Source organism: Hevea brasiliensis, chromosome 14 (assembly GCF_030052815.1).
Source record: "Hevea brasiliensis isolate MT/VB/25A 57/8 chromosome 14, ASM3005281v1, whole genome shotgun sequence".
NCBI lineage: Eukaryota > Viridiplantae > Streptophyta > Magnoliopsida > Malpighiales > Euphorbiaceae > Hevea > Hevea brasiliensis.
Window position 1 is genome coordinate 5,279,778 of NC_079506.1, and position 19,100 is coordinate 5,298,877.

General features: G+C 30.6%; 1 protein-coding gene and 1 non-coding gene across 3 annotated transcripts; both read right to left on the minus strand.

Annotated features, from left to right (window-relative positions):
* Positions 1-6,254: 6,254 nt before the first annotated feature.
* Positions 6,255-6,328, minus strand: TRNAI-AAU (transfer RNA isoleucine (anticodon AAU)). The gene has a single exon. It is a non-coding gene; the product is annotated as a tRNA-Ile (tRNA).
* A 3,154-nt stretch (positions 6,329-9,482) lies between these two features.
* On the minus strand, positions 9,483-17,511 carry LOC110656796 (cellulose synthase A catalytic subunit 3 [UDP-forming]). Of its 2 annotated transcripts, XM_021813760.2 has the most exons (16): positions 17,119-17,436; positions 16,458-16,546; positions 16,210-16,372; positions 15,614-15,809; positions 15,152-15,372; positions 14,952-15,066; positions 14,661-14,859; positions 14,066-14,332; positions 13,580-13,925; positions 13,353-13,490; positions 12,926-13,051; positions 12,624-12,836; positions 12,166-12,430; positions 11,390-11,592; positions 10,583-10,933; positions 9,483-10,397 (listed from the first exon to the last, which is right to left on the minus strand). In XM_021813760.2, exons 3-16 carry the CDS (start codon positions 16,231-16,233, stop codon positions 9,813-9,815), a joined length of 3,249 nt encoding a protein of 1,082 aa, XP_021669452.2. In that variant the 5' UTR covers positions 16,234-16,372; positions 16,458-16,546; positions 17,119-17,436; the 3' UTR covers positions 9,483-9,812. The 2 variants fall into 2 exon arrangements, with proteins under 2 accessions (XP_021669452.2, XP_057989525.1); XM_058133542.1 differs by lacking the exon at positions 16,458-16,546 and having other exon boundaries at positions 17,119-17,511.
* Between the last annotated feature and the right edge of the window lie 1,589 nt (positions 17,512-19,100).

The following is a 19,100-nucleotide window of genomic DNA, read 5'->3' on the forward strand; positions in this document are numbered from 1 at the left end:
GAGAAATTTTAAAGGAAAAAGAAAATAAAAGGTGGAAATAAAGAATATTTTTTATTTATTATTTTTTTAATTTTTATTTGAATAACTGGAAATAAGAAAGAGGAAAAAGAAAATGTAATCATTTTCCTTACTTGCGAAGACGTAAAGTGAAAAAATAATAATAATAATATTTTAAAAAATTTATTATTTTACCCCTTATTTTTCTATTCTTATTGTTTACGTGGGGTATGTATATAATTTCATAATGAAAATATACTTTTTACACAATTTTTTTTTCTTGTCTATTTAGAGAGTAAATATTTTTCCAATCTTTTTTATTTTCTCCTATCTTTTCAAATAAATGAAAATTTATATTTAGTTTCCTCTAATTATTTTCTTATCTCGTATTTTTTATACATCCAAATAGAAGGTTAAGGTCCTAATTAAATTATAAAAAATAAAATATTATTATTTAATTTATATATTTTAATAAATTTATTTATTTAATTATTTATTTTAAAAAATATAATATTTAATTTTTTATTTTTATTTATAATTATTAAGTCCCTATTGTTGTTTTAAAGTAATTTCTCTTTTCTAACTCAATTATTCAATTTTTGTAATTTAAATAATATAATTAGTTAGTTTTTATAATTTTAAAATCATTAATTATTCAGATTTGAATAATGTAACTTATTTTTTTCATTTGATTAAAAAAATTATTTTAAAATAATAACATGACTAAATAGTTTATAAATTAAAAAATAAATAAATAGTGTATTTTTTAAAATAAAATAATTAAATAATTATTTTTATTAAAATATAAAAATTAAATAATAATTTTTTAAAATAATTATTGATATTTTTAATATCTTTGTCCAAATCATTGGCTCTAACCCTAAAGTACAAAAGATTTGCAAATTTTTCACATTGTTATCATCAAATCAACCTAAGAGAATGACTTGCTTCAACCTAACAAAAATGCAAGATCAATGTCCAAAACAAGGTTGGAGATTCCTATAGGCATTTATGATCCCCCCTTTCCACACATAAAGTGTTAAGGGCTAGTAGAGCCAGGAAAATTATTAATTGAATTTAATTAATTATAAATTTAAAATATAAATATATGAAATTTATATATTTAATATGTGAATTTATTTATATATTTCGTGTTTTAAATTTATAAATTAAATATAAATAAAAAAAATTGTGAAATATCATTTATAAAAAAAAAAAATTGAGTGATTAAAGTTGCTTTAATTGAACTCATAAAATTAATCACCATCATTAGCCTTTTTGTTTTTTTTAACATGTTGCCAATTGCCATTACTTGATTTGGTAGAGCTCACTAGCTAGTGGGCGTGAATTGTGAGTGGGTTGTTAGGCAAAGTAGTGTGCTTCAATTTTGCACTCTTGTGAACTTTGGAGATGTGAGCATTAATATGAAATAAGATCATGCCAAAAGTATTGTGTTTGCTTCACTTAGTTTGGTATAACAAACCTTTATGTTCTCAATTGCATTTTCTTTAACTCACTAGTATTATAATTGTTACTAATATAATAAATATTGGAATTAAAAATTTAAAATTAAATAAAAAATAATTGCATTTTCTTTTATATTTCATAATTTTTTTACTAGTCATATCCTCCATAATTTCAATTAAAAATATTCATAAAGTTTATTTGTAATTTCAATTAAAAAGACTCAAAGTATTGATTAACGCGTTTTTATAATTTATTTTTTAATAAACAATACTATATACATATATATGATACTATCTGCCCGAAATCAAGTTAAATAGTCAACGATCAGAATCCAGTATGGTAGTTAAAGTGTCAGCACTTAATCAAAAAGTTAGAGCAAAAAAAAAAAGAGTCATTACCAAGAGCTAGACTGATAATCATGTGCCTTGAATTAACTGCACTGGGCAAACAATGTTTGGACTATCCAGATCGAGCAAAGAAGTACTCAGACTGGTGGGCTAAACAAACACAACTAAGATGGCAAAACAAGTGAAGACATTCATCCGAATAAACCGAGCATCACCAATACCAGTCAATAATAAGGTCAGATCTTTAGGAGGAAATATCAAAATATTGACCAAATATTCGATATTATTATAGATAGCTACAATGGTTGTTTGACATTTAGTTTATAAATATGAGAAACAAGCGTTAATCAGGTATGTTTACTCTGCCAAAATACTTATTAAAGTTTTTATTATGCAATTCTCAACTCTCCCAAAGTCTCTAATTTGAGCGTCAAAGTGACTGGCCAATAGGTCACCAACCTTACAATTTTCTTTATTTTGAGGCTAACTTAACACTTGTTATGGTTCAATATATAATAAAATGAATAGTAGTTATTAATATGAAGACATTTAATATATAATATATTAAAATAAGTTTTTTGTTTGGAAAAGAGGGAAGATAAAAGCTACCTCTACAGCAAGACTGCAAAGGAAAAAATATATATACCAATGAATTATTCGAAAGAGAAATGTGACTATTTATCAAATTATGTCTAAACAATTGTTAAAGGACTAAAAATAGCTAGGGAGGAAAAAAAACGTTGTAAATATTAAAAAAAAAATGCCTTAAAGCTAAATATGTGTATAAAGAAAATAAACCGGGTTGATCTTCAAGTCAAAAGCTTTGTTCAATGGGAGGAAATTTTTCTGAGTTTTATATATAATACAAATACTTTATTATAAATCAATATGAGACAATAACACTTCCTTCACGCGAAGGATCATGCTTAACTCCATTCTTAAAATTAATTTTTATCCAAGTCTTATATAAAATATAATCACCTTATTCTAAATCAATGTGGGATAATAAGATTTATTTAAAATTGAATTTGGAGTGTCTAAACCTAAATATGGTTTGAACTGGACCCAAAATCTTATGTAACACTTTGAATTTGTAAATAATTATTTTATGTATAATTATATAATTTTTAACTACTCTTACGGATCTAGAAAGAGCCATATGATGTTGATGAGATGTGAATATGAGGGATGTGTTTTATAAGTATTATTTGGATCATTTTGCTGGTTGGGTAGATCCTAGGTATAACGAAAACTCTGCCAGATTTTCGGCAAAACTTAGAATATCATTTGAGTCTTCAAAGTTTTATTTTAAGTAAATATTGATCAGTTTGTAATGTAATTATTTAAGTGATCCAGGTTAACTTTTCTCCTCCGCCTAGCCTCCTCAGTAATCTCCGGTTAATCTGCGAGTAGATATTACTTATAATTTCAATATTATTATGTATTCAAGACATGTCCATGCATTACTTATAGATATATGTACATAGATACTTGCTAGGCACGTCTTGTATTGCATTTGTATTTGATGATGTTGTTGTGATTGTTGCTTTATGGCGATTTTGGAGCTGCGTGTGTGAGTTGAAGTACATGTGGTGTGCATATGGATATGGATATGGATATGACGAGTAGACGCTGCTGGAGCTTGACTCGCTGGGACCCGATCCTTATTATGGATAAGTCAGGGTAAGCACAACTTTGAGTTGATCTCGCTAACCCCCGTATTTTTTCTTTGAGTTGATTTCGCTGGCAGAAGTTGAAACTAAGAGAGCTATATAGGGGATCAACTCCCACATATATATATGTGTGTGAGTATGGATTGACACACGAGCGTGTGAGTGCTCCAGATTACCTTTGATGTGATTATGGCTTGACATATCTAAACTGTGTGAAGGTGTTGCATTATTCTTAGGAATGCCCTAGACTTAGGTAATTATATAAATTATTTGTAAAATTCAATATCTTACTTTATGAGTCGAATGCTCACTCCTGTTCATCTTTTTTTTTTTTTTTTCAGGTTACAGAAGGACTCTTACTTGTGTTTAACCTGCTTCCTACCTTGCAGATCTCTTAGTTGCTCTATCTATGTTTGTGTTGTAAATTTTAAAAGTTTTAGAACTCCACATGTGTTAAAAGATATTTTATTTGACTTGGGACTGTAATAGACTATTATTTAAAATCTGTAACTTATTGATTTTGTATATGTGGATTGAATGGGTTATGTGGATGAGGGAGCTGAGCTCCCAGTGATCATATTGAGTTGTTGATGATTGTAAGGGTGAGTTGAACTCTCCAAATAATTGTATTTTGTGATTGCAGGTCAGGAGAGCTAAAAACTTCCCGTTGGGTAGTCCAATTTATGGTCGAACTCTGTCCGGTTGATTTCTTGAAAATAGGCTTAGATATGAGCTTTAAGGTTGGGCTGTAGAATAGTTAGGCTTATTACATGTTTTTGAGGTCTTATACTGACCCAAGTCCCGGTGCTGGTTCAGCTCATAATTTGGATCGTGATATCTTATTAAAATCTTGATACAACAATCTAGCCCAATTCGAATTGTTTTTTAATTTCAATCATTAAATTGTTTAAAGATAGATCAAATTGAAACCACAGCACGACTGAAACTAAAATTAAATTCAAAATTTGTAGAAATTGAATCGGGACTGAACCAACTCCACATGGTCTGATTCAAATTCATTCCGTTTATAAATTAAAATCTTCAATTTTAATCCAAATTCGAGTTGAAACGCACAAATCCAATGTGTCGTGTGTTTCAAATAAACAATAAATATATCATAAGACTATATTCTAGCCAATTTAGAAGTGAATATTCGATTAATCGAACTGAATTTTTAATTAACTGAATTGTTAATTGACTCTAAAAATATTAACCAAATCAAATCGAAATTAATCAAAACCGAAAATATTCGGTCGGTTATCGATTATAACCGAACTAACTGAGAAAAATCAAAAATATATTTTATATTATTAATTATTTAATAAAATATTAATAAAAATATATTTATATTATTTTTTATTTATAAAAAATAATAAATACGATTTATTATTAATAAGATAATAATTATAAGTTAAATATTATTATTAAATTATAAAAATAATAATTATAAATAATATAATATTAATAAAAATATAATTAATATATCAATTAATTGAAATTTAGTTATTTTTATCAAATCAAAGGTTATTGAAAATAAAATTTTTTTATTATTACTAATCAAATTAAACGAAATTTATTCTCACTAAAATAATCAAATTTTTTCAATTCAATTTAGTTATTCAATTATAACCAAATAATGAACACCCCTACAATTCACAGTTCATAGGTTCAATTTTGATTAAGATTTTAATTCGATTTGGTTCTATTTAAATTTCATGGTCAATTTTTTTTATGTTTAAAAAAAAAATAAATTTGGCTGGATCGAAATCAAATCAAATGATTCCAATTTATTTACAATTCAAGTCAGACATATATTTAATCAGTTCCAATCCTAAATCAGCCCATAGCCAGGTCCACTCTAAATTACATAATATCATATAATTTTTGTTTTTTTATTTTTTAAGTTTTAATAATAATAATAATAATAATAATAATAATAATAATAATGAATTGATATAAAATATTAACCAATTGTAATTAGAATTTGGCAATTAATGATTGATATTAGTTGCTAAAAGGCATGTGTAATCATAGAAAGATAAATTAATTAATTATCCCATGAGCCATGATAATATAATATTTTAATACTATTAGGAATCTATTAATTGTTGTGTAACTAATGATTCAGACTACACAGCATTGTTTTTTTTTTCTTTTTTTAATATAGAAAATGGGGTTTGGAGCATTATTATATAATAAATAAAATAACAAGCATGCTATCCAATGGGTCACAAGATAATATATTAAATATTTATGAATTTATTTTTGTTACATAATCTAAATTGGAATAAGTGGGTTTCTTCAATGAATTTGTCATCTACAAATAATTCTGATTTATATATAGATTTTTTTAATTTCTGGATTGTTCATGTCCCACACATGGTAGATAATAGTGACATTGTCATAAATTAAAAATAATCAAGGTATTTATTTTTATTTAATTTTTCTTCATGTTTATGACCCACTTGTTAGATATAATTAATAATAAAATCAATGCAATTAAATGTTTCTCTGCAACAAAAATTGTCTGTTTTGGTAGCTATAACTTTTTCATGAAAGATGGCAATGGGAAAATGACCTTTGATATGTAAAGAATTAGAGCTATTTTGGATTGTGATTTAAATATACATATATTTTTAAAAATCATTATGTTTAAAATACATTAAAATTAATATAAATTTGAATTTTGTTATTGAATTTCTATTAAACTAGAGATTGCCTTGTTCTATTTTTAAATAAATTCAGTATTTTTAGGAAAAGAAAAATAAAATGGCCCATGCAGGTCTCGAACCTGCGACCTTCGCGTTATTAGCACGACGCTCTAACCAACTGAGCTAATAGGCCAATTGAGCAAGCATTTCAGACAAATATTATAACTAGAGTCTGCTAATTACTTCAAGGTATAATTATTACAAGTAATTAATACATTAATAATTTTATTTTCTTAGATAATAGAGAATTCTCATTGTTGACTATTTAAAAATTAAAAAAAAAAATTAAAAGAGATCTAAAGAATAATTATTATTATTATTATTATAATTTGGACGATAAAGGCTTTCATTTTCAAGAATAATAAATAGACATGAAAAGATTGAAAGAAACATCTCCCCATATTCACTTACATATGCATACTAACAAAAGTGGATATAAAATGGAGACCCACCTTCATAGCTTTAGCTGCTAGCTATGGTTTTCTCTCGTGAAGACTCCATTTCAACATCCTTGGATAGAAGCAAACTTGACAGAGATTAGCTAACAAAAACCCATTTGGCTTTTGGTCCCATTTTGAAAAGCAATTCTCTAGTGTTGCCTATCAATCAATCAATCAAACAAAACAATATTGCCATTTCTCATCTTCTTTCTCATGATAGTGACACACTCTTTTGGACTCTTCATTTAGCTCCCTCTAGTGGGAAACCAATCCATTGTGGACCTATGCCCACTTTCTCACCTTCAATTTTTTCCCCATTACCTTGCACTATTTGGCAACCTATTGTTCCATGAAAGTTTCATTAGTCTTCTCCATTAGTTCCCACTTTGGGAACCAACCCCATGTGGGGTTTTTTTTTTTTTTTTCTTAATATTGCAATAATAGAGTATTATAAGTTATTTTTTTTATTTGATTTTAATTGGGATTAAATATGAGACCAATAAGCAAAATATTCATATTGACAAAATCTGTCCATATCCTTACATGCATAAATTGAATGTGTAGTCACAGTAGAGAGATCAAATCACCCATCAATTTATTTTTTGGCTAAAAGAAGATGATTCCTCTTTTGAACAGCTTGTGTCCCTCTAGCTAGAGAAACATAATTCAAATTAAAAAAAAAAAAAACCCTAAAGCAAGATGAAAAATCAATGGTATATAGGGAATGGCATTATTTTAGCTTGAATCTCAATTTTATTTTGTATTTATTAAGAAAATTTAATTTAGTTTATAATTAATTTTTTATTAAATTTATTCAGAAATTTAAATTGAAACTCAATTTATTTTAAAATTAAAAAAATTAAGAATTAACCTTATTGATTTTTAAATTTAAATTAATAAATTTAGTTAAAAAATAACATTTTAAAATTTTTATTTAAATAAAAAATTCATAAATTTAATTCATAAATTTTAATTTTTAAATTAAATTAAATTTAAAATTTTTAATTAATTTAAATAAAAAATTATAATTAATTAAATTAAAATTTTTTAATAACCACATGGGCGAAATTAAATATTTTGCCATTGCATTTCGGCAGATGCGCTTCAGGACAATTCCCTTTAGAATAAGACTTTTTATCAAGTAGAGGGGCCCCACATCATGGGATAGCAGTGGATCTGAATCTGACCAATGGGACGTTCTCCACCGTTCGATTTGTGTGAAATTGCAACATTCGATGTTGAATCATCCAAGTTTGTCAGTAAATTTCACAAATGATTATTTAATTTTATATGTATTTTTATAAAAATTATTAAATTTTATTTTTTTATAAAATTTATAAAATATTAATTTAATTTTATAAAATTATAATGGTTAAAAATTAAAAATTTTTAAATTAATTTATTAATTATTCAATTATTTTATAAATAAAATTATTTTATTTTATTAATTTTTTAAAAAAAATTTACGTAAGACACATCTAATTACCCTCCCATTACAAAATTTTTTCAATTTTTTCATTTATTATATATTAATAATTATTAATTAAATAATTTTATTAATAAAAATATTCAATTTTTGTTGATATTAATTTTTATTAAATTAAATAAAAATTTAACATATTTTATAAAAAAATTAAAATTTAATAATTTTTAAAAAAATATTTATAAAATTAAATAATTGTGTATAATAATCACTGTAAAATTTATATTTTCTTAACAAAATTAAATCCTAATTGATAAAAAAATGACTTTCGTATTTATTATTGAACTAATCCTATTGAGATTGCTTGATCATTACGCTTTCATTGAATAAAATAATTAATATACTCTTTTTAATAAATAAATTTATATATATATTTATTAGGAAATTATATTTTTAAATATTTATTTTGTTGTGTAAACCTCTGCTCGTTAGATTTTCATTACATAAAAAAATAATATATATTTTAATATTTTTAGTAAAGAAATTTGTATATATTCATTATAAAATTATAATTTTTAATGTTTTCAGCTCACTAAATAAAATATTATTAATTTTATAATACCTCAAGATGAAATTTAAAAGAGAAAAAAAATAAAAAAAATAAAATTTCTTCTTCTTTACTTAGGAAAAGAAAAAAAAAAATCCCATGCATGCACAAAAAGTCCAAGGAAGGAATTGGAGAAATTCTAGTGTGAGAAAATTTTAAAAATTTTCTCACTTGTCAAACAGAGAATTTCAGAAGATCTTGTGACGTGAGTAAAAGTGTGGAAATTCTGTAATATCTTTGAAGAAATGGAGAAAGACAAGGCTCTTGAGTCATTCTTCATCATGATTATTGATTTTAAAACCCAGTCCACTATATAGAGTCTTGCTCCCACAATAATTACTAAAACTAAATCTATAAATATTATTTACATTTGTTGAATGTTCAAATCTTTAAATTTTCAAAATTCCCTTAATTATTAATTTTCATTTTTAGAAGGAACTATTGATTTTCTTCACATATTAAAGATTGCACTAATCTATATCTTCATATGATATGTTTATTTATTTATTTATTTTGTGAATTGTTTATAACAAATAGGCCTGATTAAGGGTTAGTTTTGGTTCGATTTGAAATCTAAATCAATGATTTCAGTTTAAAGGAATCAGAATTAGTCTTTTAAGATTTTGTTCATTTTGATTCAATTTAATTTTGATTTTAATCAAATTCAACGGTTAAATTTTTAATTTTGATTTACCATTTGAGTTGAATCTAAACTCATAATATAATTTTTAATTAATGAATGCATTTGATTAGAACTGGCAAATTTTAATTCGATTTTGAATCCATACAAAAATCTGAACACACGAGTAGGCAATCATGATTCAATCTCTGTAAACTCATTTTCTCAACGAATTTAAGTACAGGCTACAAAAATTTGATCAATGTACAACAAGACCATTTGAGAACATGAAGTTATAGAATAAATGGAATGTTCCACTGGAGAAAGTCCATTAAGTCTAAATATCCACTATATTACAGTGTTGATCACTCATTGAACCAACAAATAATTTTACGTTTGTCACCCATAAACTGCACAGGATATAGATTCACATGATGGGAAGATCAATAAGAGCACAAAAAAATATGCAAGATTTGCATAACTTCACCTCCTTAATGAGAGGATTTGGAAGCCTTCAGATTTCGGTTTTTAACAGTTGATTCCACACTGCTCAACATCTGGTCCAGTAACTCTGGTGGTGAAAGGATCAATCCTCACCCATAGCAAAGAGAAAATGGAAGCAAGGAGAATGGACCAGACCACAACAATGGTCGGTGTTCGATTCTGGCGACCCATAAGACCTTTGAGGAATGGATAAAGATGGATGATCACCCAGAAGGCAAAGAAAAGCTTGCCAAAGAGAGGACCCCATGACTGATAACCACTGTTAATGGCGTAGGATATACCGGCAACGACACCCACTAAGTTAATGATGAGGAGAGTTGTTGGTGGGATTAGAAGAGTTGTCCATTTGAACATGTAAAGTTCGGTGAAATCTCCATCCTCGTCTGATGCTTTGGAAGTAACAGTGAAGTTTGTGTCAATTCCTGCAAGTACTTTAAGCAGGCCTTGGAAAACTGCAAAAAGATGGGATGAAACTCCTCCAATAACCCAAAACTGTTCATTTCTCCACCATTCGTCGATTCCAACACCACTCCATCTCATCTCCAAGATACCGGTTGCAAAGATGGAAAGAAAGAGAGAGATGAAACATATACTTGCAAGATTACTAATCTGCAAATGGATGAACCCAGAAAAATGAAATTTAGTATATTCTAAATGGTGCTCCATTTAGAGCTATTTTCATCTTAAGAGACGATAGGATTAATAAAAAACATCTCAGAGTTTAAAACTTTTGACAGTTTCTGCAGTTATCACGGAAAATCATATAATTTTAAGCTACTCTCTCTATAACTAACCTGTGGCATAATGAACTTGTTAGTAAGTAGACACACAGCTGGAAGCGTGCAGTACATGAGAAGGGGAATGGCTGTAACCGGATAAATGGTGGTGTTAACATATGCAAACCTTTCAAGCCATTTTAGTCTACCACCATAACCATACCAAATTGGACAATGCCGACTGAGAAGAATTTCCACAGAACCTAAAGCCCATCGAAGCACTTGGTTCAGACGATCTGAAAGATTAATAGGAGCAGACCCTTTAAAGGCTGGACGCTCGGGTATGCAGTAAATTGATCGCCAACCACGGGCATGCATCTTAAATCCAGTAAGAATATCTTCTGTAACAGAACCATAGATCCATCCAATCTGTAGATAAAAAGATAAACATTACCATTGTTATGAACAACCCAGCCAGCACCAGAGGGCAGAGACATAAGAGAACTAGAGTACGGCAAAAAATTACGGCCTGAATTTAACCCTATAAGATCCTTTCAAATGCATAAAAGCAACTACTTTTGATGAGACATGACAAACAACTAGTACTTGTTTCAGTTGTAAGGTTTGCTTAATCAGGGACACATAATTTACCCACACATGCACATAAAGTGAAAGAAGGTTTAAGTGGTTAAAAAACCACATCGTCACTAATCAAATTGCAATCTGGATTCCTCTCATATTGTTCGCACGATATTGGAAGATCCTCATTTTCATAGGTGCCAATGATGCCTTCAATATGCTGTGGGAATTTCAAATGGGAAAAAAAAGGAAGAAAAGAGCACCCACAAGGAAGTTAAAAGGATATGAATAATGAAAACAACATACCTCACTTCCCCAGTCTGTTTTATCCTCATACCCACAGCTGATAACATGAATTGCCTCCTTGAGAAGATTCTCTGGTGTTGCAGACTGAGGAACACCACCATTCTCCATAAGCGTGGAAGCAACAAAAACAGCAGACTGGCCAAACCTTTTTTCCAGGCTCATTTGTGACATTAGGAGTGACTTCTCGTCATCAAATCCAGCACCTGAATTTACATTGAACATTGGAATATCTTCATAAACATCTAATGAGATTCAATAATTCAAAACCCAAAGCGACTTTCATCAATCATGCTAAAACCAACAAGATTGCAGAATAATGACATTATCTTGAAGTCATGCTAGAAATTTTACAAGAGTATTATTTCTTTAAGGTTTCCTTTGGAAAAAATCATTTGTAAGAAAAGAATTCAAATGAATTCTCACAAAATCATATTACTTTGGGCATGATTTTTGTTTCTTTTAAAATGAGTTCTTTTTCTAATTTAAAAGAAATGAATTCTTTCAACTATTAGGTTTCCAAACATGAGAATTCACAAAAAAGAAATTAATTGAATTGAATTCTTGCAAAAATATAGTTTCCAAATAGGCTGTAAGTGACAAGAATAAACAAACTGGGCTAAAGAACAAAATTATGGCATGGTTGACTAATAAACTTTTAGATGTTAAAACTTAAAAAGTACCATTACTGAAACTGCTTACAAGCCGTAAAACAATAGGAGCATAAAATTAAAATTGATTCATTTAACAATGCAAAAAAAAGAAAAAAACATATATACCTTCAACACCCTCTTCTATATCTTCCAGACTGAAAATGGGCACAGTGGGATCCACATGCTTTCCAGATTTCTTTTTGTCAGAGCCCTTTTTGCTTGATTTTGAACTCTTATTTCGTGATCCACCACAAAGAGAAGATAGTAACCCAGGTTTCTTATGCTTGGGCTTGAGAGGAGGTTCATAACCATACAAGGCTGTTCTATTGAAGACACATCCAGTACCCACGTAAACAGGGCCTTGAATACCATCTAAACCTCTCAAGTTTATCTGAATTTCACAAAGTAATAGACATTATAACTAATGGTAAGCAACGCAAGTAAATCTATGCAGCATTTTTTAATATTCATTTCATCCAATTATCAAGTTGTACAGGACATATTACAAAAAGATGCTAATGAATCATTGATGACATTATACAGGAAGAGAATGCATCACTTCAAAAATGGATAAGAGAACTTACATCAAAGAAAACAGTATTACGGTTGGCATATCGATCGTTCCTATCAATACCATCAAATCTCTGGGGAAACTGAACATAACATACTTGTTTCCCAAGGTTGGGATCCATCAGGAAACACATAGCTTCTCTCAAAGCTTTGCTGTTGTTTATGTAGTGATCACAATCAAGATTCAACAGGAAAGGTCCATTAGTAAGGACAGCTGATACTCTGACCTGCAAGAAGAGTTGCATGTGCCAGCAAATGTGAGATAAGCCCATAAAGAAAAGAAATAATCTTCAATTTTTCATTGCTAACTACTCACAAGTGCATTCATAGCACCAGCCTTCTTATGGTGTTGGAAGCCTGGACGCTTTTCACGTGAAACATAAACTAGCCGTGGCAGCTCATTACCCTCAGCATCAAGACCTCCATTTTGACCCAAGAAAACCTGAAATAAATGACAACAGAATTAGAACCATAATAGTACTACTGCCTGGAAGAAAAAAGGGATTCAGCTTCCTCAGCCCATTGCAATCCATATATGAAGAAAAAAAATGGAATGCAAATGATATAATGAGGAAAAACACCAAAGACAGAGTTAGACAAAACAACAACATCTTGTGCACTGGCACAACATTTAAGTGAAATTTTCCTTTTTGTTGATCAGTTTCTAATTAAAACTACATAATTAACAAAATAATCAAGTATATTCATCACAAACAAATATGCCAATGGCAAAATGATTTTACCTGAATCATTCCTGGATGATCTCTGGTGTTATTTCCTGGCCATGGGGTACCATCTTGCATAATCCATCCTTCTTCAGGAACTTTTGTTGCCTTAGCAACAAGACCATTAATACGAACTTTGAATTCTTCATATTCTCTCTGGAAGAGAAGAGGAAGGAGAAAGATAAGACAAATTTAATTGTGTTAAAAATTCTGTGCAGCCGAGCACACATGTATCATACTCTCACCTTCATTGCCCTACGATCTTTTACAAATGATGTTTGCACTTTATCCTTCAAGTAGTCAATCTTTTGTGCAAAGTACCATTCTGGAGCCCTTGGCTCAATGTTATATTTCTTACTAAAAGGTACCCATTTCCTTGCAAACTCTGAAGTCTCAGACAAAGCTTCAAATGTCAACATTGCAGCACCATCATCAGAGACATAGCAGGAGACCTTGTCAACTGGGTAGTCAACTGCAAGAATAGAGAGAACAGTATTTGCTGTCACAAGAGGAGGCTCCTTTAATGGGTCCACAGTACTGACAAAAATGTCAACAGCAGCTAATTGCGATGGTTCTCCTTCACGATCGTATCTGTTTTAATATGGAAAAGCACTTAGCAATCTAACTATGACATAAAAAACACACAAACTCAGATAACAAATCGAAACATGCGGAATAGTATTTGATCACAAGCAATATACAGAAAGACAGAGATAGAGAGAGTATAGTACCTTAAGGCAAGTCTGTCCAGATATGTTTCACGGTTTACAGGCAACCACTTAGGGAACTGATCCAAAATCCAGGATATAGCAAACCATATCTCACATATTACAGATATTAACCACAAAGCATATGCATTAGGCACAGGATTTGTTATTCGATAGTGCAAGAAAATGCAGAGGATAATCAGCCGCAAAACAATGACCATCCTGTATGGATTAATCCTAGATGATGGAATGGAAACCTTCCTAGAAAGAGGTTGCCGGGCTTCATCATTCCTGCAAACCAAAGGGGTATAAGCATTAGATGTAGCCGTCACTGAACTGGAATCAAGAAATAAACAATAAAGATGAAACTTGCACTTCTGAGGAACCAAAAAGACTAATAGTTGAGTGCATTTAGCACCTAACACATTGTTCAGAGTCATTGTTAGTGACTGATGTTTGAAAAAACAGAATATATTCTACACATCTAAAGAATTTTAAGGCTTCAAATGATGAAACCCTGTAATAAAGGGCAAAGAAAAGCCTGATAATCTCAAATTTCATTACTTCTGAAGACTAAGAGTGTTAAGAATCTATAGAACTTAATCAGGCAGGAACTTACAATAGAGAGTCATCAACAAGCACGTCAGTGCTGGCATCAATATCTCCAACACCCCTTTCAGAAGGAGCTTGGCCAGTACTCATAGGAACAACATTCTTCTCCTGTTTCATCTTCCAGCCATCAACTCTCTCTTTCCAGGCTACATTGCCCAATCCAGGTGAACCAAACTCCCTCACTGGATCCACAACCCTCAAGTTAGCTGCAAAATGTATGCAAACAAAACCTAGAATCAATATCACATATCACCAGAAGATACAGACATAACAAATTCCATGAGAAAGAAAAAGTTACATGATTGATTGACATCAGCTGTGTAAGGAAGAGGATGGATGTGCTTCCCAACACCAACTCCAGGAGATGCCATAGAAATATGTTCGGGTGATGCAGCAGACAGCTCTCCAGAAACCTAAAATTTTGTAGTAGCTAAGATTAGTTTTACTTCATTTCATGCTAACCCAGAGTAACAAAAAACCAGATGCTTATTGAGCTACCTCATGTCCATTGGTGAGAAGAGGCATATGGTTATGAGAAACCTCTTTATCATAATTTGGAGCTTCAACATCCTCGCCTTGTCCGTAAGCCATCTGCCAGCTCAACATGCGTTCTGCAATCTTCTGCTTGTGGTTTTGAGTTTCTGAAGAGTAATTGAAATCACTGGTGCCATTATCTGCATCACCATCTTCGTCTCTATCAGCAAGAATGGCAGGGCTACCTGGAAGTTATCCAAACAATCAGAGATAATAAAATTCATTTTCCGATTTACTGCAAGGAAAGTTTTGCAAATACGCAAAAATACTAAAAGAATAAATGCCATACCAGATGAATATTACACATAACTAGTAAATTAAAAGTTGCAAACAGCTCATAATAATAATAATAATAATAATAATATCCTCTCTTTGTAATATGTAACAGCTGATAAATATCAACTGACATAATCATATTCAACATACCTTTCTGCCTCTTGTATCTGGTCTTGCATTGAGGGCAAGACTGACTCCCATCCTTCCTCTCGTATTCATAGCAAGGCCTGCACACTGGAAATGCACAAACATCGCAAGCAACAAATGGATCACCATCCACAGTTTTGCCAACATTATCACTGCAGATCTGGCAAACCTGTCCACCCACATTCTTCATAGGTTTTGCCTGAGCATCCAAGGATTTCATTGGCACACATTTCAGAAATTCAAATTTCATCAACTAAAAACATATAAAACAGACTAATATACAACAAAAACTATAGTACATCATAAAATATGATATAGAATTAAATTACATAAGAAAATTGAAATGCAAATATTTAATGAACATAATGCCCAAGTTAGTTGCTGAACAGTAATAGTTCCCTCTCATCCAACACTTTGCACCATAAAAGTTATCTGAGAAAGCAATAGTTATCTCTCAACCAACTTAATGAACTACTTAGTTTCTTTGGCATGATATATTTCCAAGTTTGGAAACAGAAGATACACAAAGCAAATTACTGCATTATGTGTAATACAGTATATTTTCCCTCCATTTTTTAATCAAGTCGTTGGGTACTTACCCCAGTTTCACCTTCAGATTCCATTGGTACCTGCTCTTCTTTGCCAGATGTGAACAATGGATAGATGACGGTTTAATCTTCAGTCTCAACAATTTTTATGCATGCTTAAACTTAAACACACAATGTTACAAAAAAGATTCCCCCTTTACGCTTTGAAAGCAATCTGCAAAACAAAGCAAGATTCAGATTATCTATTTCAACAAGCATTTTCTATAATCATAATCTCATGTGGAAGAGAAGAAATGGACCTAAACATTTATCCTTTATTAGCTGAGGCAATACAAGAGGAAAAAGGAGTGATATTGTGAAGGTAAGCGGCTTCTTGTTCATTTAAAATCTAATAAGAGAAAAAGCAATTTAGAAAAAATGAATTTAGTCAATTAAGCTTACTCATCCTCCAATTTCTCAGTAACTAAATAGATACCTAGTCAAGTTGGCCAAAACGACAGCAGATAAAACCCAACTCTAATCACTTCACACAATACACACACACACACACACACCAACAACATTACAAATGCAAGAACCAAAGTCCAATTTACTTCTCGTTTCTCCAAAAACTTTCTCAGCTACCAAACAGAAACCACGAAACCACGAAAATCAACACCAAAAAACTCAGAAAGATCGAAACTTTAAACTCTAAATCAGCACGAAAAGTGTAAGTTCGTTCGATTCATTACTAATCCAACGAACCCACCTCAACTTTCCGAGCTACAAACAAAACACAAAGCAATTCAACACTAAAAAGAAAAGGGAAAAATAAAAAAAACGAGATGCATCTAAAACAAAACCACACACATTCCTCGATCTCGCCAGAACCCACTTCAATCTGCTTAGAAAGAACAGTATTTTGCTAAAATTTCCATCAGATCTCACAATATAGAACGTGAGAGAGAGAGAGAGACTTACAGCGGTGGAATCAGAGATCGATGATAAAGAGAGAAGTGATCCGATTAAACTCCAACCCAGATAAGCAAAGCAATGCAGGCTAAACACCTACCCCTCTCTCTCTCTCTCTGTTTGTGTGTGGTATATGTATATAAAGAGAGATAGGTGTAGTATAGCTGTAAATTAATGTACAGTGATATAATAGAGAAATTAGCTTACAAGAAAGGAAAGCGACACAGCAATTGCCGTGACTGTTAGAAAGGCTACAGAGAGACAAAAGAAACGAGTCCACCGACAGTGAGACAAAGAAGAAGAAGAAGAAGAAGAAGAAGAAGAAGAAGAAAATTTAAGGGAATTTGGAGGCAGAAGAAGATGACACTTAACACCTCCAATTCTCTCAATCATTTCCTTGCCAAAAAAAAATCCTTCTTTTTTATCATATAAATTCCAATCTAAAAAGAATGTTTTTTTGGATATAAAAAATTAATAAAAAGCTTTTACTGTTTCGTACGTGGACTGTTATGAGTTGTCGGACAACTCAGTAGTGGTACTTTTGGGTTTGACTGTAGTTGTCTTAACCAATAATGTCTTACCACGTCGGATGACAGAGGAGCTATATTTTAATGTGAACGGATGTACTTGCGGAACAATGCGCGTTATCGCGGCGGCGTAAAAGGCAATGCCTTTTTTTTTTTTTTTAACTATACGATGCGTTTTTAATTGTAGGTGAAAAGGTAAAAATACCATTCACGGGCAAGTTTTTAAAAAGTAAATTATAAAAATAAATAAGAAATATTGAATTTTTCAGCTCTTAAATGAATTTATGGAAGCATTAAATAAGAATGTTGTAGTATCTACTAAGCTATATACCTGAAAAACATTATTACATGCTCTTTGTTAAATATATAGTCATCACTGACTCCATTTTCTTGCTGCTATGCATGTGTAACTATAACAAAGAGCAGCAAGGCTTTTAAGGCTGCTGATAAGTGCTAACTACAACACATTTGTTTTCATAAATTAAGAAGGATACCTTTTGTTAATGGGTCATGATTCATCTTTTCACTATTCACATTGAGTGACTACTGGCATAAAAGGTGTGAATTGGGAGATTCACTTGACAGCAGCAGCAATACACATGAAAGTCCATGGGAGAGTCCGTCATACAATAACATACGCATAGTAATAAAAGTAGGCAAAGGATTAACCATGTAAATCTTTAAGCTCAAAGAATATCAGAATTCACCTTTCTAAAGACCCTGTTTCAGTTTCAGGACAATTATGAAGGCATTGCATGCATCTGAACAAGCTGTTTATATGTGCACTCCTGCTAGTAAAGCCATCAATCCCAAGACCTGGCCTTTACAGACCAAGTGGCATATCAAGTAATATATTGCATGTAAGAATCACTAATTTTGCATGGAACCCATTTCTTTATATTTTGATCCAGTACGAACCGGATGTAGGCAAGAATAACCTGTACTAGCAAGATGAAGTTCCTCAATTGGCAAAAAAATTTAAACATTATAGAATTTGCAACATACAGTTCTCAAGGCATGTCTAGAATAAATTCTAGATTCACATTTTATGTGATATCAAAGAAAACAGATCTAATTCTACAAGCTTTTTATTGCCCAATTTATTCACAAATAATTACATGTGAAACATATTTCACATGAGGTAATATAACATCAGAAATATGAGCTAAACATTTTCAAATAGTTCATGGAAGCACATCTTGCAGCCTGTAAAAACATAAGCTCTGGCATGTAAGAAGATGAAGTGGAAAGTAAATAAAGAGAGAGATGAAGTTTGGATTCTTTTACCATCAGATTTCTATAAACAGTTTCCTGCTTTCTCATTGGTAAGTTACCAGAAGTGTTATAGTAAAGGACTTCTGATGGATGCGCACTAATGATGGATACTTGTGAAAAGAACAAGAAAAGAACAGCTGTCAAGTGCGCTACCTTAAGAGATGTTTATTATCAAGAAATGATCTGACT

Bases quoted from the DNA above. Each gene is read 5' to 3' on its own strand.
- LOC110656796 (XM_058133542.1), bottom strand. From the start codon at position 16,233: ATGGAATCTGAAGGTGAAACTGGG. The intron at 13,926-14,065 runs GTACTATACTCT...ATATTAAAACAG, and splicing joins CTGGACAGACTTGCCTTAAG to ATACGATCGTGAAGGAGAAC. The intron at 12,431-12,623 runs GTAAGTTCTCTT...TGTGAAATTCAG, and splicing joins GTAATACTGTTTTCTTTGAT to ATAAACTTGAGAGGTTTAGA.